The sequence below is a fragment of the Mercurialis annua genome, linkage group LG5, assembly GCF_937616625.2.
Source record: "Mercurialis annua linkage group LG5, ddMerAnnu1.2, whole genome shotgun sequence".
In the NCBI taxonomy this organism is placed as follows: Eukaryota; Viridiplantae; Streptophyta; class Magnoliopsida; order Malpighiales; family Euphorbiaceae; genus Mercurialis; species Mercurialis annua.
In genome coordinates, this window is record NC_065574.1 from 13,042,908 (window position 1) to 13,070,879 (window position 27,972).

The following is a 27,972-nucleotide window of genomic DNA, read 5'->3' on the forward strand; positions in this document are numbered from 1 at the left end:
CCTCTTTTAGATTAGCCATCTTCTCCTTGGAGATTCCTCCATTGTTGGAGCTTGATGCAAGTTTTATTTGCTTTATGATAACAAGATCTTCATTTTTATTACAAGCTACTTATTGTGAATCTTCATTATCTTTATGGTTGTCTATTCTATTTATTTAATCAAGGTAATTCTTCTTACTTTAATGTTCTACTTTGCTCATTCCTTGATTGTTTGTGTTAATCTAAATATGAGTAGCTAAATTTCCTTTGTTAGGGGGTTAGTATGATAATTTAGGGGTTTGCTTGATTGGTTGGTCTTTAGTGTTGTATGCTTTTGTTTCTTTCCTATTACTCATTGCTTGATTAGGATTAGCTACCTTAATCATTGCCATAGTTTGATTGACGCACCGAGAGGTGGTTGATTAGATCGACCTTTAGGTTAGAAAACCTAGATTTTAGAGCTCCACGAGAGTGGGTTTGAATCTAGGTGACCTTGGAGCGGATTGATTAATCGTTTGATATTGATTTAGTTTGCCTTGTAACACGAGAGTGAGCTTGGTGTGATTGAATGACTAGATAGCGGTTTTGGCATTCCTTGAGGCTCGAGAGAGCGGGAATGACGTTTTAGGCCTCGCTCGGTCCTTAGTAGTTTACACTTGACCAATCATGATTGCATAACCTAGGTTGGATTACTAACTCCTTGACATTCCCCTTTTATTGAATTAGATTCTTGATAATTAATTCTCTTACTTGTTAAATTGCAATTTCACGTTAGTTTAATTCTTAGTTAGTAATTGGATACTTGAACCTTCAATTGATCGTTGCTTTCCGAATTGAATTTCCATTTACGTGTTCGCTCACTTTAAACCTCTTGTCTTCGTGGGATCGATTCCGTATTTCCGGATTACTACAAGTTAGTATTTTTGCTAACAAAAGGCTGTTTCGCTCGCACACTCCTTTGCACTTTAGTGTGCGTTCGCACACTTCCAATCTGCTGCACACTGTCAACTTCAAAAGGTCATAACTTGGTGTAGAAATGTCGGAATGAGTCGATTCTTGATTCTATGGAAAGCTTAGGAGGTCTACTTTGTTTCTTATGAAGAACACAAAGTCAATTGAAGTCTCTAAGTAATCAAAAATCGTCAATCAATGAAGAAGGGTCAATTTCACAAGTAGAAACTTGTGCTCTCGGCGCCTATTTTCATCGGATCTTCGAACAACTTTCCTTTAACCTTCAATTATGATCCAAATGGCTTCCAATTAGCTTGAATATCATGACAAACTCCCAATTATTCCTGAAATGCTCAAACACAAAAATGAGTATAAAGAAGCTCAAAACCAAACGTCAAATGCACATATATGACATATAAAACACATAAATATAGGAGTATTTCTACTCCTATCAACGCCCAAAAATCAAAAGGTTTCGCTGGCTTCTTTTCACCTCGAGGGGGAAGCGAATCAGTGGTGGCAATGGCTTCGTAAGGCTTACAAAGAAGAAAGAAAGGAGGTGACATGGGCAATTTTTTATGAAGAATTGTGGGCTCGGTTTGGTCCAACAGATTGTGAAGACTTTGATGAGGCTTTGTCACGAGTAAAACAAAAAGGAAGTTTGCGTGATTATCAAAAGGAGTTTGAAAATCTTGGGAACAGGGTGCAAGGATGGACACAAAAGGCACTTATTGGGACATTTATGGGAGGTCTTCAACCTGAAATTGCATATGGAATTCGAATGTTTAAACCTAAATCCTTGAAGGAAGCTATCGCTTTGGCTAGAATGCAAGATGAACAACTAATTCGTCAGAAGAAAGTTGCAGGTCTATTTACCAACACAACTCCCGATTCTTCTCCAATTAAAAAACTTCCATGGAATGAAATGCAGAAGAGACGAGTTCAAGGCCTTTGTTTTAATTGTGACGAAAAATTTATACCTGGACATAAATGTAAAGGGCCTCAATTATTATTGCTTCAAGGAAATTATGATGATGATGCATGGGATGATGAAGAAAGCACATAATTATTTGATAACCTTGAGGACAAGGTTCTTTGAAGAGGAAGGTATTGTTAAGTTGAAATACATGCATGGGCCATGCAATTGACGTGGGTAGTAGTAGTTTCTTTTCCATAAAAATAGGTCAATTTGTTAGTATATTATATTTTATTGTTTGAGTGATTATCGGCTTAATTATTGCCACTAGTTAGTGAGGTCTTTAGTTAAGAGTTGTGTGCTTAAAAGTAGGAAAAGTTGTTAAGTCATTTATGTATTTAAACTCTGTCATTTAGCAGTAGAGGAGGAATGAAAAATATTAGAATTGTGGTTCAATCTCACCCTAAGAGATATTTGTGGTTTAATTCTCGCCCTAAGTAGAATTTCTATCTCAAAAATACAATTCAAATCTGATTGGGACCTATCAATGGACGTAGGGAAGACGAAGAAGAAGACAATGAACAAGGTGCTACTTGCGGGGCATCCATTTATAACAGAAAAAGCTGCGAGAGATGAGAACAAGTTTTTTCTGTGCTATTCAGTTTGTTGCAAAAGATAATTTTCTATCAAAAGAATGTGAAAATGCATTTTTTTTCTAAGTTCCATGTTCCCCTTCTATACAAATCTCCCCTTACAATCACTACAAGAAGTTGTGCTTCTCCTGAGCATCGCATTGAAGCAAATACAGAATGGTCATAGGTAAAATACAGCATAAAATGGTTTGGCTAAGAACATTTGGTCAGTGAAAGAGCAGTTTGATTTGTTAGGCAGAGATCAATTCCTCAGATTCTGGTTGGTCGGTTAGGTAAGGTACTTTTATGTACATATTACCCTTCTCCAGATAAATCCTGATCATGACAACCAACAAAGTTGATGAGATAGAGATTCAGCTTTTGCTGCAATAGTATTGGGGTTCCTGATCTGCTTGCTTGTGGAGTACTATAAAGATGTATGCATGTCTGATCCCAATTCCCTTGGTTTCTTCAAACACTTACCCATCATTATCTTGATCCTAGTTAGTCCCCAAGTCAGTTGTCTAGTAACATTCAATGATAAATAGCACATACAAACAGAGTTATAGTACCAAAACCAGATCATTCTCCACAGTGTAACTGGTAACTTAACTGGAGTTTGCATGTGCGCAACTAGTAAAAACAAACTACAAACCATGATGTACCTTTAACCATGTTGAGTATAAGGCCATCTCCAATAGTCCACTATTTTGCCAATATAGAGTAAAAATCCTCTCCAATAGTACTCTATATCCAACACTATTATTGTGTCCTTCATTTTTTACTCTATATGTAGAGTCACTTTATAATAATGTGCCTTAAAATGGAGTACTATTGGAGATGAAAATAGAGTAACTCTATTTTACTTTTGATTTCTTTTTTTATTATAAATTTCATTATTAAACATTTGTTAGTTTTTGCTACAATATAGTCCAAATAAGCTTTTCCGAGTCAAAAATGTAAATATATAATATTAAAAAAATATCGATATTAATAAATTCAACAATTTATAAGTGGAGTATATTTTAATAGTTTTATTATTTAATAAATTTTTAATTTTTTTAATAAATATAGTTATTATATAAATTTAAAATATATATATATATATATATATATATATATATATATATATATATATATATATAAACATATTTATATTAGATACATAAACATAAAATAGATTTGCATTTCAACAATTAAAAAGACACACAACAACGACATAGAAACTAAAGACACAAAATATAAATATAAATACATATAATTTAATAATCTGGTAAATGTGTGTTTGTGTTTTCAATTAAATTGTGATTGTAATAGACTACTTTAATTTTAAATTTAATGTGTGTTTGTGTTTTTTTTATAAAGGTGGCGATTGTAATAGACTACTTTAATTTAAATATATAATATTATGTTTTATAATAAATATGTTTTAATGTTTTTTAGTGTTGAATAAATTATTGGTGTTTTTTAATAAATAGAGTATATTTTAATGTCTTTAATTATTTTAAAAAATATGTTTTAAAATAAATATAGTAATTTTATATATTTAAAAATATATAAACATATTTAGAAAATAAATTATTAAAATAAATAATATATTTTATTATAATTAAATAAATGAACATAATTAAAAATAAAAATAAAAATATATAAATATATATTGTAAGTCTTAAATAATTCATGGGTGTAAGTGTAAAATGTTTGACTAATTTATTAGATAGGAATATGCTGAGAATATTCTTTTAGTTTAAAAAAATAGAGTCACTATTGGAAATGAAACACTGTAGTAATGAGATTTTAGTGTAAAATTTATACTATTTTGGCTCCCACTACTGGAGATGCCCAATAGACGGTTTTTTACAACAAATTTACTGATGATATTTTTCAACTAAAATTGCATTTCAAATTTTCTACACAAGCACTTTTCAATCACCAAGTCTTTTTCTCCTCTTTCACCCCCTCGTTTCATTATTATTTCTGCCATTTATTGTATTATCATTCGTGAAAATGTATGATTAGATTCTTGAAGAACTAAAGTGTTCATTGATGCAGGGTAATTATTTCGGAGTGTTATTGAAATCTCATTTTTTTTCATTTCAGTTATTAAACTTCTTTTTTTATCACTGAAATCAATTTTTTTTCCGGCGAAAAAAAATTACTTAAGTGGCAGTTGAATTTTTGTTACATGAAAACTTATTGTGTATGTATATCCTTTTAAAATGAAATTATATATGTGATAAATTTTTAAAATTAAACTAACCAAAACTTGTCAAAATATGACCACCACTAAAGTGTTTTTGGTCATAAAAACTTATTTCAAAACAAATTAAAAATCAATAATAAAAAGATAATTAATAACTGAAATAAAAAAAAATGATAGTTGACCCTCAAAATTAATTATCCTAATAACTTAAGAACCACTGCAATTCTGGAAAAGAAAAAGGAATAAATTTCAACATTTCCTACTATAACATGGTATAGTAAAAAGAATGTCAATCACATGAACAGAAAAAACCAACCAAAAAAATGAATTAGAAAAGCAAAATTGAAGGACATTACTTCATCAAGATCATCAAACTTTCTTTTTGGCATAGCTCTTCAAATAAAAATCAAGAAACAAGGCCAACAGAGAAGCATTAAATACAGCGTTAAAGCACCAACTCCAAATTCCAGAGCAACCTACTCCACTAAAATGGTAATAAACCATTAAACTTGAAATTAAAAAACTAATCACAAATTGGACAATTTGACAATCAGTCACCAATCTTTTCCATCTGGGCCGAATACCCATTGCACACAAAAAATAATACAAATACATCAAAACATGAACACCTGCATTAGTAACCAAAGCAATTGGAAACAAAGACTGAGATGTGGAGAGCCATAAGTAACACATAATCACCACCGTGGCATGATGGTACACGTGGAGAAATGTCAACCTTTGGATTGAATTACTAAGAATGATCAAAAGGGTATCCACAAATTCAAGAATTTTTGACAGGTAAAAAATATAGGCCCAGAAAAAAAGGGGCCCAGATGGTTTAGTGTAAGGAGGGAAGCAAATGATGTGGGTGAGATCATGATCATGGTCATGTGTGTGGTGGTGAATGATGCTTAGAGTGCAACCAAGGGCCATGATTAAAGATAGGAGGAGGAGGGTAAGGCTATGGATGGCTGTGATGGGTTTTAGGAGATTGGGTGCAATTATGGGTAATGAAATGGGATTATGAGAGAGGAGGAGAGTGAAGGTAAGGTAGGTTAGGACTGTGAGAATGAGAAATTGGGGAGTGGAGGCAAAGGTTAGGGCAGGGGTCCATGAAAAGTTGAGGATTTTGGGGTGGTTCACTAGCCAATGTTGGGCAGTGGAGAGGATTGGGTTCATTTTTTAGGGCTGAACCACCGCCTGAGGTGGTGGTGGGGTGGTGGGAGTTGGAGATGGGGGAGAGGGTTATACTGGATTGGAGTTTGGAGATGTTATATGGAAAAAATTCTGCATGTTTGAGTTCAAATACGGAGTCGTCCGCACGACTGGACAGAGTGTCCGTTTGCACATCCAGGTAAGTGTTTTGGCAAAGGCATATTAGAGTCGTCTTTTTATTGGATCCCTTTACTATTATATGTAACAGTGGAGAAATTCTTAAGCAGACTCAGTCCACCACGTCATCTATAGATTACCCTATTATATAATGACACGTTATTAAAATGATGACAATTTTATAAATTCGTTTGGCTTACAGTCTGAAAAACTATCGACCTTTTAATTTTTTTTTCAATTGCACCCTCACCTTATAATTTCTTCAATAACACCCTATTTCGTATTTTTAGCTTTCAATAGCACTCCGACCTTGTAAAACAATCAATTTTATCCTATTTTTAACTTTCAATAGCACCATAAATCATCAAATTAAATTCATTTTTCGAGGACTTATTTGAATTTTTTTAAGTTAAAGGACTTGTTTAAAAGTGTCCAAGTAGAAAAAAGTATGATTTCACCTTTAAATTTAGTTTTTTTGAAAATTTTCATCCTTATAGTAATCAAATCATCTAACTTTTTTAATTTAGAGTGCTATTCAAAGTCAAAAATATAAAATAGGGTGCTATTAAAAAAATTATAAGGTGAGGGTGCTATTGAATAAAAATTGAAAGGTCGGTAGTTTTTCAGACCTTAAGCCAATTCGTTTATTACTTATTTACACATTTGAATAGTAATATTATAAAATTACCATTATTTTAATGACGTGTCATTATGTGATAAGTTTAGTACATAGATGACGTGGCGGACTGAGTTTACCTAAAAAATTCTCCATTAAGTCCCTACACCATCAATTGCATACGGAAAACCGTTGTATCATGTTTTTGGTGCAATAAACCAATAGTGCGTTAGTTATGTGGAAAATTAAATGATAAACACTCATTACACACACATCAAATCCTTACGTGATTGTGAGTCGAACTGGATCTACTTAGATAATTTATTTTAGGTTAAATCTCAAAAAAAGGCCAAACATTTAAAGAAAGTTTCATAAAAATCTAAACCTTTCAACTTTATTCAATTTGCCTTGAAATGCATGATTTTGTTTCAATTTTTTCAAGTCTCAATTTTGAATTGATTTCGCATATGTGGCACATATGTGGCACATATGTGGCGCTGACCAGGCATGCCACACGTATGCCACCTTGACGAATGCAATGTAAAAAGTCCAAATAAATTTTTAGATTTTAAAAAAATAACATTTACACCCTCAAACTTTTAATCATTTCAACTTAAAGATTAAAATAATTATCAATTTTATGTTTATAATTTTTTTTAAATATTGTAACCCTCTTCTTCATTTATTTTATCTATAAATAAATAAAATATATAAATTAAAACTAATTAAATAATTATCCTGTCCCTCTTGCATACAACAATTTTTCCGACAATTTTTTTTTTAAAAAAAAAATTGTAAAAAAAATAATTTTTTTTTTCCGATGAGCCTCCTCCTCGTGGAGGAGCAGCAGCTTCTCGCCTGAGGAGCAACAACTCCTCATTTCGAAGCTGCAGCTCCTTAAAAGAGGAGGAGGAGCAACAGCCGCTCCTCCGATTCCGAAAAAAAAAATTATATAAAAAAATTAGTGTATAAAATTTTAATTTTTTGAATTAGTTCGTTTAATTTAATCGAAAAATAGTGTTAGATGTGGAACGATCAGAAAACACAAACGGATTTTAGTTATTTTAAAAATTAAAAATTAATATATATTTAAAAATTATTTTTAATTATAATATTGATTATTTAGAGTATTTTTTAAAATTTGAGAAAAAAAGTTGAAATGATTTAAAGTTTAAGGGTATTGATTTTTTTTTTAAATGTAAGAACTTAAATGAACATAATCTACTAATAGATATGGTGGCACATTATGTGGCACACCACATCAGCGCCACATAAGCATAATCATGTGCCAATTGAAACTTGGACAAAATTGAAATGAAACTATGCATTTCATGATAAATTGGATAAAATTGAAAAGTTTGGACTTTTATAAAACTTTCTTCAAAGGTTTGGTCTTTTTTGATTATTTGGCCTTTATCTCTAAAATTGATATATATTTAAGGCCTAATGACTTAAAAAAACCCTGACCTTTCATTCCCTTTTCAATCCTACCCTAACGTTGCAAATCAGTCAATTTTACCCTATTTTGTATTTTTTTTCATTTTAATTGTACTTTAAAACATAAAATTGACTTTTCTTTTTATTTGGCAAAAATTTTCTAAATTGACCATTTTTGCATTAGATTAACTTTTTATATTAAATTGACCATTTTTGAAGAACTCTTTTGAATTTTTATCAAATAAATAAAGGTCAATTTTATGCTTCAGGGTACAATTGAAATGAAAAAATATAAAATGGGGTATAATTGATAAAAATATCAAGGTAGAATTGAAAAAGAAATAAAAGGTTGGGTTTTTTTTAAGGCATTAAACCTATATTTAATTAGCTATTCTTTCCCATTCGCATACTAATGCATCTACATAAACTGATTGTGTATGCAATATTGCAATTGAAACATAACATAATACTATAGCGGAGGGATTCAAAATAAAATATTTTGCATATGATATTCCAAAGGCTTAATTATTTAAAAAAATCCCATCTTATAATATTTTTTCGTTTATATTATGACTTAGGAAAAAGTTTATTTGTACCCTTTTTTTGATTTTTCATTTTCAACTCTACCCTAAAGCACTAAATTGAATTTTTTTATTTAAAAAAAAGCTTAAAGTAATCCTTCATTTTTAACTTATTTGTATTTTTTCAAATAGAAAAAAGATGATATAACCCTTCTATTTAATTATTTTTAATGTTTTCATCCTTTAATTAATTAAATTGTCAAAAAATAAAATTTTGGGATATAGTTGAAAACGAAAAATCAAAAAAATGATATAAATGAACTTTTTTCTAGATCAGGGTATAAACAAAAAATTATTTCAAGATGGGAGTTTATTAAGTAATTAAGCCTATTCCGAAAGTACTCAGCATATTATTAATTTAGAGCTCACTACTTCCACGCCATGCACAAAGTCAAAAGAGCAAAGTAATAACTCTTAATTGAAATAAAAACTTCATCACACTAAACTATAATAGCATGTGTCATCACGACAGACCTAAAAAAATAAGTTATTATCCACTTCACAATTTTTTAAAAATTAATATAAAATTTTACTGTATAATTTTAAAAAAATTAAAATGTTATTCATATATAAAATTTAACAATATAATTATTTATATCATAATAGGGGATTTCTAATGAGATTTTTTATTATATTTTTATAAAGATATTTTATTCATTACATTTTAAAATTTGTTTTTTTTTCAATAGACTCTAAAAGAATCAAAATAAATAATTTGAGTCAACTTTTTTTTTCTTCAATAGACTCTCTAATTTATATCTACAAAAAATTCTCTAATTTATAAATTCTTTTTAATTTTATTTTAATAACTATTAGTTAATTTTATTTTATTTTTTTGTTTATTTTTATAGTAAAAAAATATTCATTTTAAAGAAAAAATAATTAATTTATTTTGAGAACTTAAATAAATAAGTAAGAGCATCTTTATTGTGGTGCTAAATCAATCTTATAATACTAAAATTTAATATTTAAAATGAAATGCACATCTACATTACAACACTATATCAGACGTTAAATTTGACATTTTGCTAAATTTGATGTCAAATTTGACATTTAATTTGACATATGCCAAATCCTTAGAGCATCTCCATATAGTCTATATTTTGTGCTATTTTTAGCATAAAATATAGCAAAATGCTACATATATCAAAAAAATTTAGATTTTAGCTACAATGCATAATGCTTTATTAAATAATGAATTTCTAATTTTATATTTATTTTAATTTTTAAAAAACGTAGAATATTTATCAATAATTTTAAGTTTAATTTAATTCCTAAATCTCGTTAATAATTATTAAATACATATCAAAACGTATATTTAAATTTTTAATAAAAATAATATAATTTTAAAATTTAGATATACTAAAATAAAATAAAATATTAAAAAATGTTATAAATTTAAATTATTTTAATATTCTTTATATAATATGATATTAATTAATTATTTTATAATTTATTTTTTTATAAATCTATTATATTAATACTATCTTTATTATTTATATTTAATGATTAAAATTAAATAAATAAATTTCTATAATTCATTAATTTAAATAAATTTTATGGGTACAATTATGCTAAATATAGTTGTTATTAATGACATTTCTATAATTAATCTAGATGGATAGATAAATTTAGCATATGCTAAATTTGATGTCAAATATAGTATAAAGTTTAGCATGTGTTAAATTTAGCACATGATATAACATTCCATATTTCATTGTAAATGCTACTATTAACATTGTGAGATTGTTTTAGACTATAGGAGTGAAAATGCTCTTATATGCATCTAAACTAATTCTAAATTGTCATTAATAGCAATCTTCGGCGTAATTATGCCAACACAATTTATTGTAAACACTGGCCTGTATTGTATTTTCGACTTATAATAACGCTATCTGTATTATTTAGTGTACAAGGTTTGTTACAAGAAATAATTTTCTATCAAAAGAATGTAAAAATTACATCAGTTATATCTTACTAAGTTTCACGTTCCCTTTCTATACCAATCTCGCCTTACGGAAACAAGAATCAATAAAATTTACATCTACTAATAGCTTTGCTACAGGAAGCTGTGCTTCCATGCGCATCTAATCTCTATCATTTACAAATATCTGTCATCGGAACCTGCTTATTCGCCAAGTCCTTAATTATATACAAGGAGCACCTTCTCCTGATGAAAAAAAAATGGTTTGGCTAAGAGCATTTGGTCAGTGAGAGAGCAGTCTCATTAGTTAGTCAGAGACCAACTCCTCTAGTTCTGGTTGGTCTGTCCTAGGTAAGGTACTTATGTACAAATCACCCTTCTCTAGAGCATCGCGTCCATTCTCCAAATAATCTGTATCAGACGAATCCTGCTCATGCTCATAATCTGTGGCGTGATCATCCACGGCATGAGTCAGAATGTTCGGATCTTCTCGAGCCTTTGCTTCGGAATCCTCACATAAGCAAGATGATGGGTTTTCATGGAACTCGCCCCTGCCTGGCTTCACCTCATTTGCCTCCCCCATGAAGCCAATCTGTTGTGTGCCAACTTTTGAAGCAAATTCATCCCATGTCATGTTTTGTCGATTCAAAAACAATTTGTAAAGCTTTTTAGAATTCGGCCGAATTGTTGGCTTGTGCCCAAAATATCTCCTGCAACATTTGAACAATTGGAATCACTATTTTCATCGAATAAGATTTTGGTTTCAACGCTGTAGGTCAAGGTCCTTGAATGTGCAATTCCATATACAATGAAATGAATGAGTAGCTTACCTTCGCCCGGCTAGTATTTTAGCCATGTTGCCGTTGTTGTTGGTGACGAAGACATCACTTTCATCACAAACAATAAAGTCTAGTGCAGCCATGCGAGAAGAAAATGATGAAAATGGTGCCAACTCATCATTGCTAGCTAACCTTTCTTTTGAATAAAAATTTGGAAATAGTGCCTTGAGCGGTGCTAGCGTCTCTTCACCTCCATAGACTTCACCTGATGCCACATACATGTTAACATCACTTCCATAACCCAATGCTCTCAGCATAAGACCAACTTCCTCAGGAGTCAGTGGGCATCTTCCTTGTTTTCGTTCTTTGTCGGGGTTTTTATCCTGTAATCAACCAAAAAGATTAAAGTCTCTACATGTAATGTGACATATACTGCTACGGATGGTAAATTACATTACAATAAGAGCTTGATCCTCACATGTAAAGTTTTCCACCTCTTCCGAATTTCACCGAGTTCTGTCCTTTCCTTTTCTCCACCTCCATAATTGCATCCAGAGAATGCAAGCATATCAGGTTCAAATCTGGAAAATAATAGTTAATCGCATTAAGAAGTTTCTCTCCTGCTATTAGTATTCTAACTCCACAAGTAAGGATTGCATTTTGTGCAATTAATTATCAAAATCACATCTAACGTGCAATAATAAATTAATGAATCGACCATGAGAAGGACCTTACCTCAAGTGCAGGGCGATAAAGTGCTTACTTTTCACTCGCATTCTTTCAACCAACTTTTTACCCATTTCATGAATGGGATCAGTAAATTTTAAAGCATGGTAGTTAACTCTGCATCTCAGCTTTTGTAAATCCACGTCCAGCCGATTTGAGAGCCTGTAATCAAATTTCCCAAGTTGTATAGCCTACAAAAGAAATAGATCGTGCAAAAATTAGTCTTTACTGAAATAGCATAAAACCTCAGTTAACATTTGCAGACATATTTACGAATACCTTGCAAATGCTATGGCATACTAAACCAATCTAACATTTACAAAACGAGATCAAATGAATATCCAAAAAAGTTGCTGAGATACAACACAACTAGACATTCATCTTTTCCAGCAATAGTAGTTGGGTTTTATAACCATACTGCCTCTGTCTGGCTGTGGATTACAAAGACTGCATGTCTAACACCAATTTCTTTGCTTTTATAACTTTCTAACACTTAAGCCACCAGATCATCTAGTTAGTCCCCAAGTAACATTCAACTAAAAATAGCACATACAATTACAAACAGACTTATAGTACCCGAGTCAGATCATTCTCCATTAATGCCTTGTTTATCTAAGGATTTCTAACAGACAGTATGACTGGTAACTTCACTTGAACTTCCAAACTTTGACCTTATCAAGTCCTAGCGTTTGCATATGTGATCTGTTTATGGATTTTCACAGCAGTAGTAAAAAGAAACTACTAATGTTCTGTTCATGGATTTACATACCGTTAAATTTGAACATGCACACAACAGAGCTGTAAAGCAAAAGCGCCACAGATTTTTTAGGAATATTGTTCTATGGTTTTGTGTGAAAGGGCGCACTTACTTGCTTCTTATTAAACAAAGGTAAAACACGATTCTGATAGCATTTTGGGGTACACTTCCTTGGGACACGCATGTGATAAGGCGCAATAACTTTCCCATTCGTCACCGGGAGCTGTTTGATGATTTTAACATCCTTTGTGAGGAAGGATATGAACCAGTCCACATCAAATATTTCACCAAAATCACTGCATCAAATACAGGATGCACATAATCACGTTGACAAGAAAACGAAATATAAAACCATAGCATAGCCATGTAAGTCAGAAGCATACCTAGAATCTTTCCAGAACGATTTCTGATCCAGTTTTGGAACAACAAGAGTAGCATTCAGAATATAAGCTGCAACAACAGCATCTGTTATCTGCAGCCATGATAGAAATCAGACAACTAGTACTGTTGACTTGATCTTTTATATCTGAAACCTCAAACATTAAATTAAAACTGATAGCACGAAAGGAGCAAGAAAGTTCAATCAACGTGCACATACAATCACAAACGAAACGTCAAGATTCTCACATGACCATGTTCCGTAAATGAGACACAAATACTCGATAAATGAAACGGAAACATAGAATTCTTTGGTAAAGAAACTCACCCCTGTTCTCTGTTGATTTAAGCCTCCGCTTGTAGCAATCAGCAAGTAGCGATCAGCGTGAGTTTTCACCCCAGCAGCTACAACATTAAAAGCTTCATTAAACTAGTCCTCTGACTATACTTATTGAAGAACCTTGCCCCCTACTCTGTTTTTTTCCTACACAAGTTCTATATAAGCCTACATTTCCACATATATAGTCTGTATTAACATGAAAATATACAATAATTTCGGTAAAAAACATAATTTGAAAATTCAAATCCAATTTCAATGTAGCTGGTAGTTTTACTGACTTGCAGTTGCACCATACTCAAAAATTTAGAAAAATCTGTTACAAAATTACTTACACATAATATGAAGATTGTTGTAAGTAGAATTTAAAAACAGAATTAAATTTAAATTCCTCAATTCTCAATTATGTGAAAAAATAGAATTATAATAAGATTGATCATCTACAATTATGAACCAAGCTAACAACCTTAAAATAAGAAAAAACAAAACAAACGTGAGCTGCACTTACATCTATCTAACTATCAATATATAAATATGGAAATGACTAATTTAAGCATTTAATTTAAAATTCAAATATCTATATCTTATCTTTAAATAGATAACCAAATAACTAAAAAAGAAAAAGAATAATATATTACTTGAAAAGTTAAGGGTGGCATTGCTACAACCGAAGTAAAATTTAGATAATCTTGATTTCCATATATCACCTCCTTTATTCTCTCCATTTTCCTGTAATTCAAATTCAAATAACTAAATTAAATAAATAAATTTAATTTCATCACCATAACTAAAATATACTACTCACCGGAACAAGAAACGACGTCGTATGTACATCAGAACTCGAGCCAACTGTCACTGTGCTCACAATATTTTCAGACTAAAATCAAACATTAACAAAACTAAAGTTAAAGAACAGAAACAAAAAGTTAAAGAAGCAGAACAAAAACGATCAGAATATTAAAGAAAAGGTTACCAATGGCGAGGAGTGGTGGTCGGTGATCGGAGGAGGAGAAGCGAGAAGGGAGAAAGCAACGAAGAAAACAAGAAGGAAACAAGAAAAAGCGTAAAAGAACTGAAACAGCGGCTGGTGGAGGTGGGGGTGGGGGTGGTGGCGCCGCCGTAGGCTAATGCTGCTACTGATGGCGATGATAATATTCTTGCTTTTCTTTTTCTTCATTCTGATGTTTTATATTTTGAGTTTTTGAATTATGTTTTGGAAACAAGAAAATATGGGAGAGGAAGAGATTATGAAGTAGAAGAAAGAAAGGTAAAAATAACTGAAAAAAGGGTGTGTTTTTGTTGGGCTGGCTGGCTGGCTGCAAGCTACTACAACAAATATTAGATTTTTCTAATTTATATTTACTTTTTTCAAATCTGTTTTTCATTTTTTATACTTTCAGTTTTTTTTTTTAATTTTTATTCTGTATATTTTTAGATGTAGGTAAAATATAATATCTAAGACCCTCAATTTGTGATTTAAATGAATTTGTACCCATTAATTTTGACTTTATGCATCTAAGTTTAGCTCCTCTAACTTTTTATATTTTTATGAAAAAATATTCAATGCAAATGTTGCGCCATGCCATTCGTATAACAAACCAATTGTGTATTTGTCATTTGAAATTTTTAATTTTTTTATTGCAAGTGTGTATTAGCTTGTTGTGAATATGATATGACACAACCATTATATGGGATAAACACTCTATTTTTACACATCCAAATCCTCACACTTTACTTTTTCTTTTACGCCAAGATCCTTAAATAACAAATAATAAAAGAAAAATATTAATCTAAACTTATATGTACATCATAAGACAACATTCTTATTGTTTTTTCTTAATATAATTAACTTTCATCAAGCCATTATATGTCCTAAACAATTATAAATATCAGGAATACAGCAGTGGAATTAGAATTTCGTTTCAATTCGGACTTAATGTTTAGTCGACTTTTAATTTTCCAGCAGTCCGGATTTAATCTCTCTTTATTTCTATATTTGCTATAAAATTTATTTTATTTACCTAATTTTTTTTTGATTGCCAGCCCAGATTAGAGCCTGTCCTAAATCCTTATTGATTATGTCACCATATAAATATATTTATGATGAGCTAACATAGAATGTGATATTTAAATAAAAATGTGCACAATATAATTTGTAGATTGTCTGAAAAATTTAAAATTTAATTTGCATAAATATCTTCCTATAATACTCCCACCGTCCCAATAGAGTTATACACTTTGCCTTTATCACACAGTTTAAGAAAAGCAATTATTGTTTATGGGTTTTGTAAAATTTATCTTACTTTTCTTGTCATACCCCTATTTAATATGGGATCCACTTACAATTTACTCATTAGTAGACTTTTAATAGGGGTAATATAGAAATATTGAGTGTAAAAGTTAATTATTTTTTGAAAGTGGATAAGAGTTTTGGGACAAATTTTTTTCTCAAAGCGGACAACTCTATTGGGACGGAGGGAGTATCATATAAATATGTGAAATAAAATCAAAAATTATTATAACTCTTAAAAATCATTTAATTAGGGACTCCCATGTACAAAAATAAAGTTAGATGCATAAAATTGAATTTTAGGAATGTAAATTAATGATAAAAATTACTAATTTAAATATGATAATCTTTAGATATATGGATAAGTTCCACATAATAGAAAAAAAGGGGGAAATTAATCTTGTTTTTCTTCTTCACTGCCCGCCTAAGATTCACCGTTACCACCTCGACCAAATCGCGCCTAAATTCTATTTTTAGAGGTTGGCTTTTGTCTTCGGTGTTGACATTCATCTGACTCAGCTCTCATCTCTTTAATCCTCTACAGTTTTGCCATGTGTCATATTTTAACTGCTTGTGATTTCTTGTTTTATGTTTTTGCTAAATATGTTCATAATATTATATTGTTGTTTGACTTGTAAATTGAGGAAAATATGTGGGTATTTTTTTATTAGGTAATACAACTACCACATTTTAAAATGAAATGTTCAAATTGAATTGTGACTTTCCAATTCAAGTAATCAGCAAATTCTATTATAGGTTTGTATAACTTAACATAACTTCCATGCCATTAATTTTCAAAAAAAAAAAAAAAAAAACTTCCATGCCATTAGATCAATATTCATTTGATATTAGTGGCGGATCTAGGATTTTTCTCGGTCCGAGTTTAACTTTTAATTTTCTATCAATCTAATTGATTTTAATTTAATTTAAATTCACTATAAATTTATTTTTATTTTTAAAAAAAATATCTCTATTATAACAAAGTTACTTCACTCAGAACTGTAATTTATCCTATTTTAAAAATCGTTCCTTCCTTGTTTAATATAGTTACATTTTTATCTTGGATATGATTTAAAGGTCAAATCCATTTCCGGGGCCTTCTAAACTCTTTTGTACATGAGGTCATTCTATTTTAATATTCTGTTTATGTGTCCTTTTTTCTTTTTCTTTTTCTTTTTCATTGTTATTGTATTATTTTATGGATGGAATTTGGAGAGTGTACCACATTCTCCATTATTGAGTGTGTGAAAAAATATATATGACATTTTAACTATAAGATAAAATAAAATATATATTAAAACTCTTATATTTAATCTATAATACATTAAAATCATTGTACTTAATCTACAAAAAAAAATTCAAATCCACTTTTTAAATTAAATTGATTAATTATAATATTATAAATTCATATATTTATAAATAATTAATATTTTTAATTAATTATACTTAATTTAACAATTATAATTAATCTCGAGATATAATTATAATTAGTTCATTAATTTTTAATTTATCTCGAGACTTGATTTTTATTCCGAAATAAAAAAAATTCACAAATATATGAAATTAGAAAGAAAAAAAATCAAAACTAAACCGATATTAAATTTAAATTTTTTGGGTTTAATTATGGTTTATTTTTAGTAATTCAGTAAAGCAAAATTAAACCGAATTAAATTCAAAAAAAAACACTTAACATACACTTAATAAATAATTAAAATACATTCATCCATAACAATCAACAAAAATTAAAAAATATAAAAAACATTGAAAGCCACTAAGAAAACACACAAAAAACACTTAAGATACACTTAAAAACACTTAAAGTACTCATATATAAAGTTAGCAATCCATATAGCATCTGTCGAATGCGTTGTTGACCCCATTAACTGCCACTGGCTGGAAATATTTCCGACCAAAAACCGACATCCTGAAAAAATTTCAGCGAGTAGTATTTTTTTTGTTGTATTTTTCAGGTGTTATTATAAATGTAGTATTTTCATAAATAAAAATTAAAATGACGTTAAACGTGTACAATTTTAAAAGTATGTGTGTAGTTTTTCTAAAACTTTGCAGTATTTTTATATATAAATTTAAACGATAGCGAAGGGTGCACTTTATTTCCTTTTTTAATTGAAAAATAAAATTTATCTAAACATTCGTTGTACTATTTCAGTATTTAAAATAATTAACTACTTTAACTATTAAAAATGTATTTTTTTAATCAAATGTTATAAGTATTGGGCATCATTCTGTTAAACTGTGAGATCAATTTCTCCCACAAACGCATTCTGCTAACCGTTTTATATAATCTAACTATTAGTAAAAATGAACTAAATCTTATAAATGTATTAGTGATATTCATTTTTATACATTTTGTATTAACGTAATAATATAATTTAAACATATACGATATTTACTTTATCTAATTTAAGATATGGGTGATTGAAAATTAATTTAGAGACTTTTTTATTTTATTTTGAAATAAAAATAAAAATTTAATAATGGATTAGTAAATTTAATAAAAAAAAAATCAATCATGTTATTTACACCAACACCCTGCAGGGAAAACGAGGTGGGATAAAAAAAAACACCCAAACATTTTCCTCGTTATTCTTTACTTGCCTTGGCAAGATCTTTGTTTGCTTGCTTTCATGCACGTGCCCCTGCATGTGTTCACTGAACCCCTTTGGTTTTCTCTTCAAACTCAAGCCAGTAACTAGGACTCTGCATTCTGTCGATTGGATTAAAAAATTTATAAACCTAAATAAACCAACTTTTTTAAAAAATTAATTCGAATCATATTTTATAGTAATTATTACGGAACAGGTTTAAAATGTTAGATAGTATTAATTTAATTCAATTATTTGTTCTGAAATATTTTAGATTAAATATCGATAATTAAGAAAAATATATCAACATGCACCTAAATTATACTTTGGAAAACAATTAAGACTTTCTTTTAAAAAAGTTGATCCCAAATAAGTACACCTTTCAAATTTTAAACAGGGGGCAATTATTTTATTCTTTGAACAAAGGATTGTTTCACCCCTAGCCTGACATAAAAGATTAAAAAATACCATTTTTGAGTAGAACGGGATCAATTTCACCCTCCGGACAAAAGAAATATAGAATGAGATTTTTAATTAAATATAATTAATCATAATTAAATCTAGTTGGCCTTAATTAATTAATTTTTTATTAAACCTAACCAAAATCTAATTAAACATAAAAGCACAAATCAGTCTCAGTGTATATACCAAATTATTAACCTTAATCTAAGAAACTGAACGTCGACGCTCCTCAAACCGTTGCCGACGTTGATCCTTAACATCGACCCCGTCGTCTTCTCCAAACAAGTCTATTTAAACCTAGATGAATTGGAACCAAAGTGAGTTTGTCTGTTTGTGAATGATTTTGAAATGTTGTGTGAAAACTGGCGGCAACAAAAATAAGGTAGAAAATGAAAAAAAGGCGATTTTTTTTATTTAAAAATAAAATAATTTTTTAAACTTCTAAACCTATAAGTCTATAATTGAATTTTTTTTTGGTAAAAAAGCCCAAAAAAGCTTTACTTCTGATTGAAATAAAGAATACTACTTTGGCAAACTGCCAATACAACCAAACAAACAAGCTGGCTAAACAAGCACAACAAGGGCAAAAAAACCAAAATTACAGCTGGCTAAACAAGCACAGCCAAATCAGAAGCTAAGAACAACATAAATAATTACATAATGTGCAAATCATGGATGATACTTATCAGTCTCTGGTCTGGCTTCATAGTACTGATCTTGTCTGTTAAGATGGTTTTAATCTTCCTCATCACCATCTCAGCAGTTTGGGTCTCCTTAGCAAAAACTTTCTTGTTTCTAGCAGTCCAAATGTAGTAAACAATAGCAGAGAGAGCCAATCTTCTTACCTCAGCCATATTGTTTTTTCCAGCAGCTCTTCTACTGAACCAGCTTATCACGCTCCTCCAGCTTCTAATCTCAATGCTGCAATGACAAGCTTTCAGAACACTTCTCCAAATGCAAGTAGCAAACTCATAGTTAAAGAAATAATGGTTCACAAATTCAACCCCATCAGGGCAAAGAACACATATGTCATCTTCTGTAACCCCCCACTTCTTAAGCTTGTCTTTAGTCTTGACCCTGTCTCTCAAAATCAGCCATAAGATAAAACTGAATCTAGGCATATAACCTTTGTTCCAAACAATCTTGTGCCAACTGACTTCAGGGTATTTCTCTCTATACTCCTTCCAAGTCTGGTTAATAGAGAAGTTATTGTTCTTCACTACTTTCCACTTGACTTCATCATCTCTGTCAGAAACAGAACAATTCTGTTTGATATAGTTCCAGGCTGCAGCCATATCTTCATCACTAGGGTCAGGAAGCACCCATCTTCCATGTCTCAAAAGATTAGCTACAAGGGTGTTCCAAGGGATGTCAGAATCCTTCATCTTGACTCTAGGAAACTTCTCAAGGAGAGACAGACCCTGGAGCCAAGGATCATCCCAGAAGCTGGTTTTCCTCCCATTTCCCATATTAAAATCAACAATCTTCCTCAGCTCAGACTTGACATTCAATATCCCTCTCCAAATCCAGCTAGTAGTGTTGTTGAATTTCATACCCCAGAAGCTTTTGTTTTTTATCTTGTTGGCTCTAATCCACTTGACCCATATAGAGTCTTTGTTGTTGAAAATATGCCAAATGTGCTTGCTGAAGCAGCTCTATTCCAACAACTAATATCTTTTATGCTGAGGCCCCCTTCTTTCTTCAGTTTAGTCATCTCTTTCCAAGACACAAAAGCTTTATTCTTCCCTTCTATATTGCTTGTCCAAAGAAACTTAGAACAGATGCTTTGAATCTCCTTAGTAACTTGCTTGGGGAGGATCATAACTGATGCCCAAAACACATGCATACTCATTCGTACTGACTGAATGAGTTGGATTCTGCCTGCATAGGAGAGGAGCTTGCTAGTCCAAGCATGAATTCTGCTTGTGATCTTCATGATAATTCCCCTGCAATCATCTTTGTATAGCTTAGAGGAGATGAGGGGGATCCCCAGGTACCTTAGGGGAAGCTCTCCTTCTTTCAAACCCAACTTGCCAATAATTCTGCTCTTAATAATCTCTTCAACATTACAGAAGAAAATCTGGCTTTTTAAAGCATTAACTTGAAGCCCTGAAATTTCTTTGAACTCATTGAGTTTATCAATCAAAAAATTCAAAGACTTTTCATCACCATGGAAAAAGAGAAGGAGGTCATCAGCAAACATCAAATTATTGATTTTAAGCTCTTTGCAGCCCTGATGGAACTTAAAATCAACATTAATTCTCTTGAGGTCTCTAGTTAAATACTCCATACATATGAAAAAAATGAGGGGGGATATGGGATCCCCTTGTCTCAGGCCCTTCCCAGACCTAAACATCTCTAGTGACCCTTATTCCGACGTGTATGATCCAGGGTGGATATGGAAAGTTAGTGACCCTTATTCCAACGTGTATGATCCGGGGTGGCACAACCCTCCGAATTATGGTTGGAGCAAAAATTGGGAGAACTTCAATGAAAACTTGAACTTCGATTCAAGATATCACCCACATCAAAACCAATGGGACTTCAACTCAAATTTTGGCAATGAACCACAACAATCACATGAATTTCAGAAAGATGGAATGTTTGATGAGGGGAACATGCTTGCTAAGTTGTTGGAGGAGCTTAGAGAGATGAAGCTTGAAGCGAGGCAAAGAGAGCTTGATGCTAGGCAAAGAGAGAAAAACCAAGCCTCAACAATCCATCATTTGGAGACCCAAATCTCCCAACTTGGCCAAGCACTTCAAGGAAGGGCACAAGGCGGATTATCATCCACTACGGAAAACAATCCAAGGGAGCATCTTAAAGCGATAGAGCTTCAAAGTGGGAGGAACCTTGAGAAAGCCATTGGGAAGAAGCATGTTGTTAAGGAGGATGAGCCTCAAGTAGTGATTGATGTTGCTAGCTCTAGTCAAGAACTACCTAGTGCTAGTGAGGAAGTTGTAATTGAGATTGAAGCTCCTTATGCTAGACCACCACCTCCACCTCCTTATGTACCAAGAGTGCCCTTTTCGAGTCGACTCAACAGAGCGCCGGACAACCCAAGAGGATTACTAGCCGAAATTGACGCTACTCCAACACAACATTCTATGGCCATAGATTTGAAAGATGATGGTACTTTATTAGAACATCCTCACACAATGGTTCACATAGAGATCGAAAGAGAAAAGTGTGAGGATGTTGAACTTGAAGCTCCAATTTCCAAGCCACTTACTTGTCCCAAGAGCGTAAATGATGAAAGTGTGGAGAAATTTGGTATTACGGTACTCTACGAGGAATTCAACAAATCTTTTGACTATAAAGATCCATTCTTAGAGGGGTTTGATTCCGAGTATGACGGAAATAATATCAAATATATGAAGATGCTTCATACTCCTCATGTTCTTTGTTATGGAGTGCAAGCATACTCTATATTATTGGAGTTGTATTTGAAGGAGCCAACAAGGCAAAAGAGGGAGAAGATGCTACCAAGACGGCTTCCACATGTTAGGTTGTATTTTTAACAACCTTACGCGAAGAGTCTAGTTTTGGACTCCAACTAAAGCGCACTCGGGAGACAATCCCGAGAGGTTCGATTTCTTTTCTTGTCATTTATCTTTTGTTATTTATTTTTAGTGTTTCATTTATGTTATTTTGCATTTAATCGAAAACGATTTGATTCTCTAAACCAAACTCATGCAATTTTCAGGTTTATTTTATTTCTTAGCATTGAGGGCATTGCTTAGAAATAGTGTGAGGAGGGTTGGAAAATTGAATCTCGTTTGTGTTTAGATTATTTTAGGTTGTTTTTATGTGTTTATTTAGTTTAAATGTTTTAGGATGTTTGTGTTGTTTTAGGTTGGGATTTTGGTGCCTTTAGTGCATGAAGCCTTTGCTTAATTTTGTAAGCATGTTATCTAAGTTGAATGAAATGTTTGAACTGTATTAATTGTCGATTTTCCGGTTAATGAATGCTTAGAATGATGCTTCTCGAGTAAACAATTTTGGTGATGCTTGTCTAATGAAATGCCAATCGTATGACATGATTCGATAGGATTAGGGTGAACTCACTTGTGAGTAATTTTAACCCTCGACGCATGCTCGATTTAGCTTGATGCGGATTCATGATATGTATGTCATAAAATTGTGTAATTTTCAAAATTTGGGCATGCTTGGCATAGTTGATGTAGTTTCTAGCATTTGGCGAAAACACACATTTTTCATTGATTGAATATTTTGAGCCTACATTTCTTAATGTGTTTTGCATGCTTAGTCCTAGAACTTGCTCTGTGTCCGTTCAAGATTTCATCGTTGAGTTTTTGGCAATTAGATGAGTATGGCAATTAGGATTACACATTTCTTTAAACCACTTAAAAATCCTACCCTTTTACCCCTAGATAACATAAACTTGAGCCTAAAACCTTTCTTGTTTTTAAACCACATTTTCACACATTTAACCTTTCAAAATCTACCTCTTTAAACACTACATTTGACTTGATTAACTTTAATGTAGAAACACTTGATCCTAACTTGATGAAAAAAAAAGTGAACAAAATGCCCTAGTAGAAAAGAAAGAAAATCAAAACAAAGAAAGAATAAAGAAAGTTTAGAAGAAGAAAAAAAGAGAAAAAGAAAAAAAAAGGAGTTGAATGCAAAAGAATAAATAGAGGCATGAAAAAGAAGAAAATGTTCACATTGTGCAAAATTCCAAGTTAGATCGATTTGATATATTTTGTGAGTTAGTCATCAAGTTATTTGTTTAACCAAAAAATTTACCTTTCTACCTACCCTAACCCTTAGCCCCATTACAACCCAATAAAGTCCATATGATAATTGTCGGAAACCGAACTAAGTAGTGGATTCCGGACTATAAACAAGCCTATGGTGACTTTGCATGTGTTCTTTTACACCTTGATCTTTTGAGTGAGTGAAATCTAGAGAGGATTATTCCATTGCTTAATACTTAAAAACTATGCCATGTTTTGCCCAAGTTAACTTGTGATAGATTTGTGTACATGTCCCGCATATGATAACAACCTCGAGATGTAACTTGTTTTGTTAAAGTGCTTGCGTGATTGTAGTCTTAATGTCATCGGATCATGTCATTATAATTGCATTCCTCACTTGTTTGCATCACCCTTAGTTGTTAGGTCGGGAATCATTCATTAGGTTATTCATTAGTTGGAATATTGTGTGCGACATATATGCAGGTTTGAGGTTATTAGCTAGCATGCGTCCCCGAGTAAGATTCATTTCTTGCTTGAGGACAAGCAAGGGTTTGTGTGAGGAGGTTTGATAGGAGTATTTTACTCCTATTTAGAGTGTCGTTTTCGCATGCTTTTATTATGTTTTATCACGGTTTTATGGTATTCTGAATGCCTTATTACGTGTTTTAGTATTTCAGGTACTTAGGAGCATTGCGGAAGCATTTTGGTGCAAAAGTTGGAAAAGTCGACAAAAGAGATCCAAAAGCTCATTTACAAGTCTGAAAAGCCGACCCCTCTGCACTAATTGGAAAATTTGGAACCAGCTAGAAGCTTCAAATGAATTTGTGTTCTTCATGAAAGTTAAAGTAGACGTCCCAAGCTTTCTAATGGTTCAAGAATCGACTCAATCAGACATTTCTACACCGAGTTATGAAGGTTTGAAGATCGCAATCCAGAGCAGAAAAAGGCAGCTCGAATCGAGCTCCTCATTTAACCAAGGAAGCTCGATTCGAGCATGGGCTTGCTGGAAGGGAGATTTCTTATTTCAAAATGCAACAAGACTTGATTCTAATTGCTTCTTTGGGCCAAACACTCTTGTAGTTGATGTTTTTATTTCCTCTTTTGTCTAGTACTATATAAACAACAATATCTCCAAATTAGAGATAGAATTTATAGACAACATTTTTTACATCATTTAGTTCTCTTTGTAGTTGTCTCTTTTAGTTAGGATTGGAATATTTTTAGGGTTTTGTGCCTCCATCTTTTCCACCATTGTTGTGGTGTTGGAGCTTTATGATTTGTGTTGAACAAGAGTTATCTATTAATACAAGTCTTTATTGTTGATTCAATTTTTCCAATAAGTATTTATTCAATAAGATTTCCATTTGCTTAGTAGTTATTAGTGATGTTTAGCATGTTTGGGGGTTGATATGAACTCTTAAATGTTGCTTTGAATGGATTTGTATGTATGGCTTGAATAACATGTTTTAATCATTGTTCTTAATGCTTGTTTTAGATTGATCTCCTAAAGCATGATTAGTGTTTGTTTAATGTATTGAGAGATGGTTAAATAGATAGACATATGTGATTAAAAGTCTAAGTCATAACACCGTGAGAGCGGGTTAGGGATTAGGTAGCCGTTGAGTTGGATTAATCATTGCTTGTTGTTTAATTGATTAGGTTTAGTATCACGAGAGTGAGTTAAGCTTTAATTGGTTGCTCGATAGGTGGTTTTGTTGTTCTTTGAGGCTCGAGAGAGCGGGAACGATGCTTTAGAAACAACTCGGTTCTTGTTGAATGCCATGATGTTCATTTCCGTTTGTTGCAATGTTAATTAGCTAGTATCAACCCTCAAACACTTTAATCTTATTGTCTTCAATCCTCTTATCATTTAGTTGTTGATTGTTGTTTGTTTTTATAGTTGAATAGTTGATTGCTTAAGTTTAATTTTCGTAGTTGTTCATCGAAAAACCAATCACTCGTTTGCTATCCGAATTGGAGTTCAAAATCATATTTCATTCTCATTAAACCTCTCATTCCTGTGGGTTCGACAACCCGGACTTTTAGTCCACTCTATTATAAGTTGGTGAGTAAAATTACCAACAAGAAATATCTGCAATATCCTTCTAGAGCTTCTGCCTATCATTGACATGGTTAGACCCATAAATGACAGTCCAAAAGCAACTCACACTATCAACCTCCACTCTGCAATGAATCATTTGCTCAGTAGACACCACATGCTGCACTTTCACTCTATTAGGGTCATAAATCACCTAAACTTTACCAATATCAGAAAAATTATAGTTATCAATAATGCTCCACCTCCTAAGATTCAGGCTACCCCAAACCTTATCTTTATTACACTTTCTCACTCTAGTTTCTATAACACCAACAATACTAATATTAAAATTGGCAAGCAGCTTCTTAAGCTCAGCTTGCTTCAGGGAGTCATTTAGACCCCTGATGTTCCATGTAAGCAACTTCATCTGCCTCTATCCAGAGGCTTGATAAGCCTCTTGGTAGGACCTCTTTCGATAGGGGTTTTAAACATCATACCTTTATTTTTACTTGCAGCTTTTACTTCTTCTTCATTGTTCTTAGCCTGCTTTTTTTGCTTCTTACTGGTAACTAATTGGAACCCATCCTCTTGTAGATTAACTTTTGGAGTAGATTGCTTAGCAATTTACTTTTCTTTAAGAGGTGCAGGCTCACTCTCCTTTGCAGTATTCTCCTTCAATTCTCTAATAACTGGGGATTCTTTCACCTCCAGATCGTCAGCAGCTGGACCTTCTGTACTCACCTTTCCTTCTTCTTTACTAATATCAACAGCTTCCTTATCATTAGCTTTAGCCATCCATATCTGCTGTTTCTCATAGTTTCTATGACCCAGTTTATTACAGACTTCACACAAAATTGGCTTCCATTCATAATCTACCATTTGAGTATGCTAGTTCCCATATGCATCTTCAATCACCACTATCTCAGGAAAAATTCCTTTGATTTTCATGTCTATCAAAACCCTAGCAAAAGAGAGTCTGCTTCTTTCCCTTGTGCATCTATCAGCAAAGAGAGGTTTCCCTAAGGTGCTAGCAATAGCACTTAGAGAATTAGGGTTCCAGAACACCCAAGGTAACAGAGGGAATTTGACCCACACTGGAACAGAGGCTACCTGTATGATGTCAAATGACATGTTTCTCCGCCACTCTTGCAAGATGAGGGGGTGTCTATCAAAGGTGATTGGGCCATAAGCCATAGCTTGCTTTTTCCCTTCTTCTGAATCAAAAATGAAGGCATATAGGTTTGATTTGATCTGATGAAAATCAATCATCCCTATCTTGCCCCATCTGTTCTTGATGAAGTTCTGGAGTTTCAAAAACTTTGGGACCAACCCATAAACACTACATATAATGGCGTGTTTCCAACGTTCCTCTTCATCCAGGATATCCTCTTCACAAATTTTGGCAATACGAACTCCTCCACTTATCAGGGGAGGAATGAATTTCAGAGAGTTTCCAGAACCCTTGTTGCGATTCGTCTTGAGTAGATCTACCCATTTCTTATTTTCTTTGTTTTCCCCAGATCCCTCAGTATTGCTCTTAGTATCTCCATATACACCCTCATTTGAATCAATCGTATCCTTCAGATCTTTCATCCCAGTACCTCCTTCATTCGACACAAGTTCTGGGTTTACACTTTCATTCATGGCTTCTGTTTCAACTTCCTTCTGTAAAATTCCTATTACTTCATCATTGTTCATAACCTTATTGCTGCCTCCTTGCTGAGAATTTGGCTTCCTTCCCTGCTTCTTCGCCATGGAAATGGCGTACGTTAGCACGAGAGCTGGTAATTTGAAAAATGAACTAACCCCAAGGTCTATATGAGTTGGTAGGGCGCTCTTTTAAGTTAAGTGAGTTCGCGGATTCGAACTATACTCATGTATGCTGCCTGTTTAAAACTTGGGATCAGAGTTTTGCCTCCCGCAAGGGACCTATCCGACTCGAGTGGGGATTAGTTTGAATATGGAAGGTTTATAGGTGCCGTTTTATAGTTGGAATTCCTTCAGCACACCTCATGATCAGATAATTTTTTTTTTTTGAAAAATAAACTAAATATTAAGAGTTTTTTTGATTTTTTCTATTTTATAATGGAGAGTGTATTACGCGCAGGTGGGACTGAAAAAGAGCCTTTTTGATCCGGTTTGTTTGAAAATAATTGTTGATTATTCTTTTTGGCCAATTGGAGGGGGGTAAATTGGTTCTTTGTTGATTATTCTTTCAAGTGTGTCAACGTTTGTTTCACACGAAGTAAAGTTGAACTGTTTTAAAATTTTGAGAGCATATTTGAAATAAAAATGTAAAGATATA

At 32.1% G+C, this 27,972-nt stretch overlaps 4 protein-coding genes across 4 annotated transcripts; all 4 read right to left on the minus strand.

The window, feature by feature from the left end:
* Positions 1–5,004: 5,004 nt before the first annotated feature.
* Positions 5,005–6,102, minus strand: LOC126680096 (uncharacterized). Its single transcript, XM_050375143.2, has one exon. It carries the CDS (start codon positions 5,857–5,859, stop codon positions 5,050–5,052), a length of 810 nt encoding a protein of 269 aa, XP_050231100.1. The 5' UTR covers positions 5,860–6,102; the 3' UTR covers positions 5,005–5,049.
* A 4,424-nt stretch (positions 6,103–10,526) lies between these two features.
* On the minus strand, positions 10,527–14,869 carry LOC126683480 (O-fucosyltransferase 6-like). The gene is made up of 10 exons (XM_050379390.2): positions 14,521–14,869; positions 14,353–14,424; positions 14,186–14,276; positions 13,539–13,615; positions 13,216–13,304; positions 12,945–13,128; positions 12,085–12,266; positions 11,828–11,930; positions 11,401–11,732; positions 10,527–11,280 (listed from the first exon to the last, which is right to left on the minus strand). The coding sequence occupies exons 1-10, from the start codon at positions 14,722–14,724 to the stop codon at positions 10,878–10,880; spliced, it is 1,737 nt and encodes a 578-aa protein (XP_050235347.1). The 5' UTR covers positions 14,725–14,869; the 3' UTR covers positions 10,527–10,877.
* A 2,804-nt stretch (positions 14,870–17,673) lies between these two features.
* Positions 17,674–20,458, minus strand: LOC126681497 (uncharacterized). The gene is made up of 4 exons (XM_050377037.1): positions 19,563–20,458; positions 19,432–19,469; positions 18,457–18,565; positions 17,674–17,761 (listed from the first exon to the last, which is right to left on the minus strand). Exons 1-4 carry the CDS (start codon positions 20,456–20,458, stop codon positions 17,674–17,676), a joined length of 1,131 nt encoding a protein of 376 aa, XP_050232994.1.
* A 20-nt stretch (positions 20,459–20,478) lies between these two features.
* On the minus strand, positions 20,479–21,195 carry LOC126681498 (uncharacterized). The gene has a single exon (XM_050377039.1). The coding sequence runs from the start codon at positions 21,193–21,195 to the stop codon at positions 20,479–20,481; it is 717 nt and encodes a 238-aa protein (XP_050232996.1).
* Between the last annotated feature and the right edge of the window lie 6,777 nt (positions 21,196–27,972).

What these genes read in the sequence shown, in the direction of transcription:
- LOC126683480 (XM_050379390.2), bottom strand. Translation starts at nt 14,724, where the DNA reads ATGAAGAAAAAGAAAAGCAAGAATATTATCATCGCCATCAGTAGCAGC. An exon ending in CGACGTCGTTTCTTGTTCCG is followed by an intron (nt 14,277 to 14,352) that starts GTGAGTAGTATA and finishes TTTGAATTACAG; the next exon opens with GAAAATGGAGAGAATAAAGG. An exon ending in TTTATCGCCCTGCACTTGAG is followed by an intron (nt 11,931 to 12,084) that starts GTAAGGTCCTTC and finishes ATTATTTTCCAG; the next exon opens with ATTTGAACCTGATATGCTTG.
- LOC126681497 (XM_050377037.1), bottom strand. Translation starts at nt 20,458, where the DNA reads ATGAAATTCAACAACACTACTAGCTGGATTTGGAGAGGGATATTGAAT. An exon ending in ATCCATGATTTGCACATTAT is followed by an intron (nt 19,470 to 19,562) that starts GTAATTATTTAT and finishes GTGCTTGTTTAG; the next exon opens with CCAGCTTGTTTGTTTGGTTG. An exon ending in TGTATTGGCAGTTTGCCAAA is followed by an intron (nt 18,566 to 19,431) that starts GTAGTATTCTTT and finishes TCCAATCGACAG; the next exon opens with AATGCAGAGTCCTAGTTACT.
- LOC126680096 (XM_050375143.2), bottom strand. Translation starts at nt 5,859, where the DNA reads ATGAACCCAATCCTCTCCACTGCCCAACATTGGCTAGTGAACCACCCC.
- LOC126681498 (XM_050377039.1), bottom strand. Translation starts at nt 21,195, where the DNA reads ATGGAGTATTTAACTAGAGACCTCAAGAGAATTAATGTTGATTTTAAG.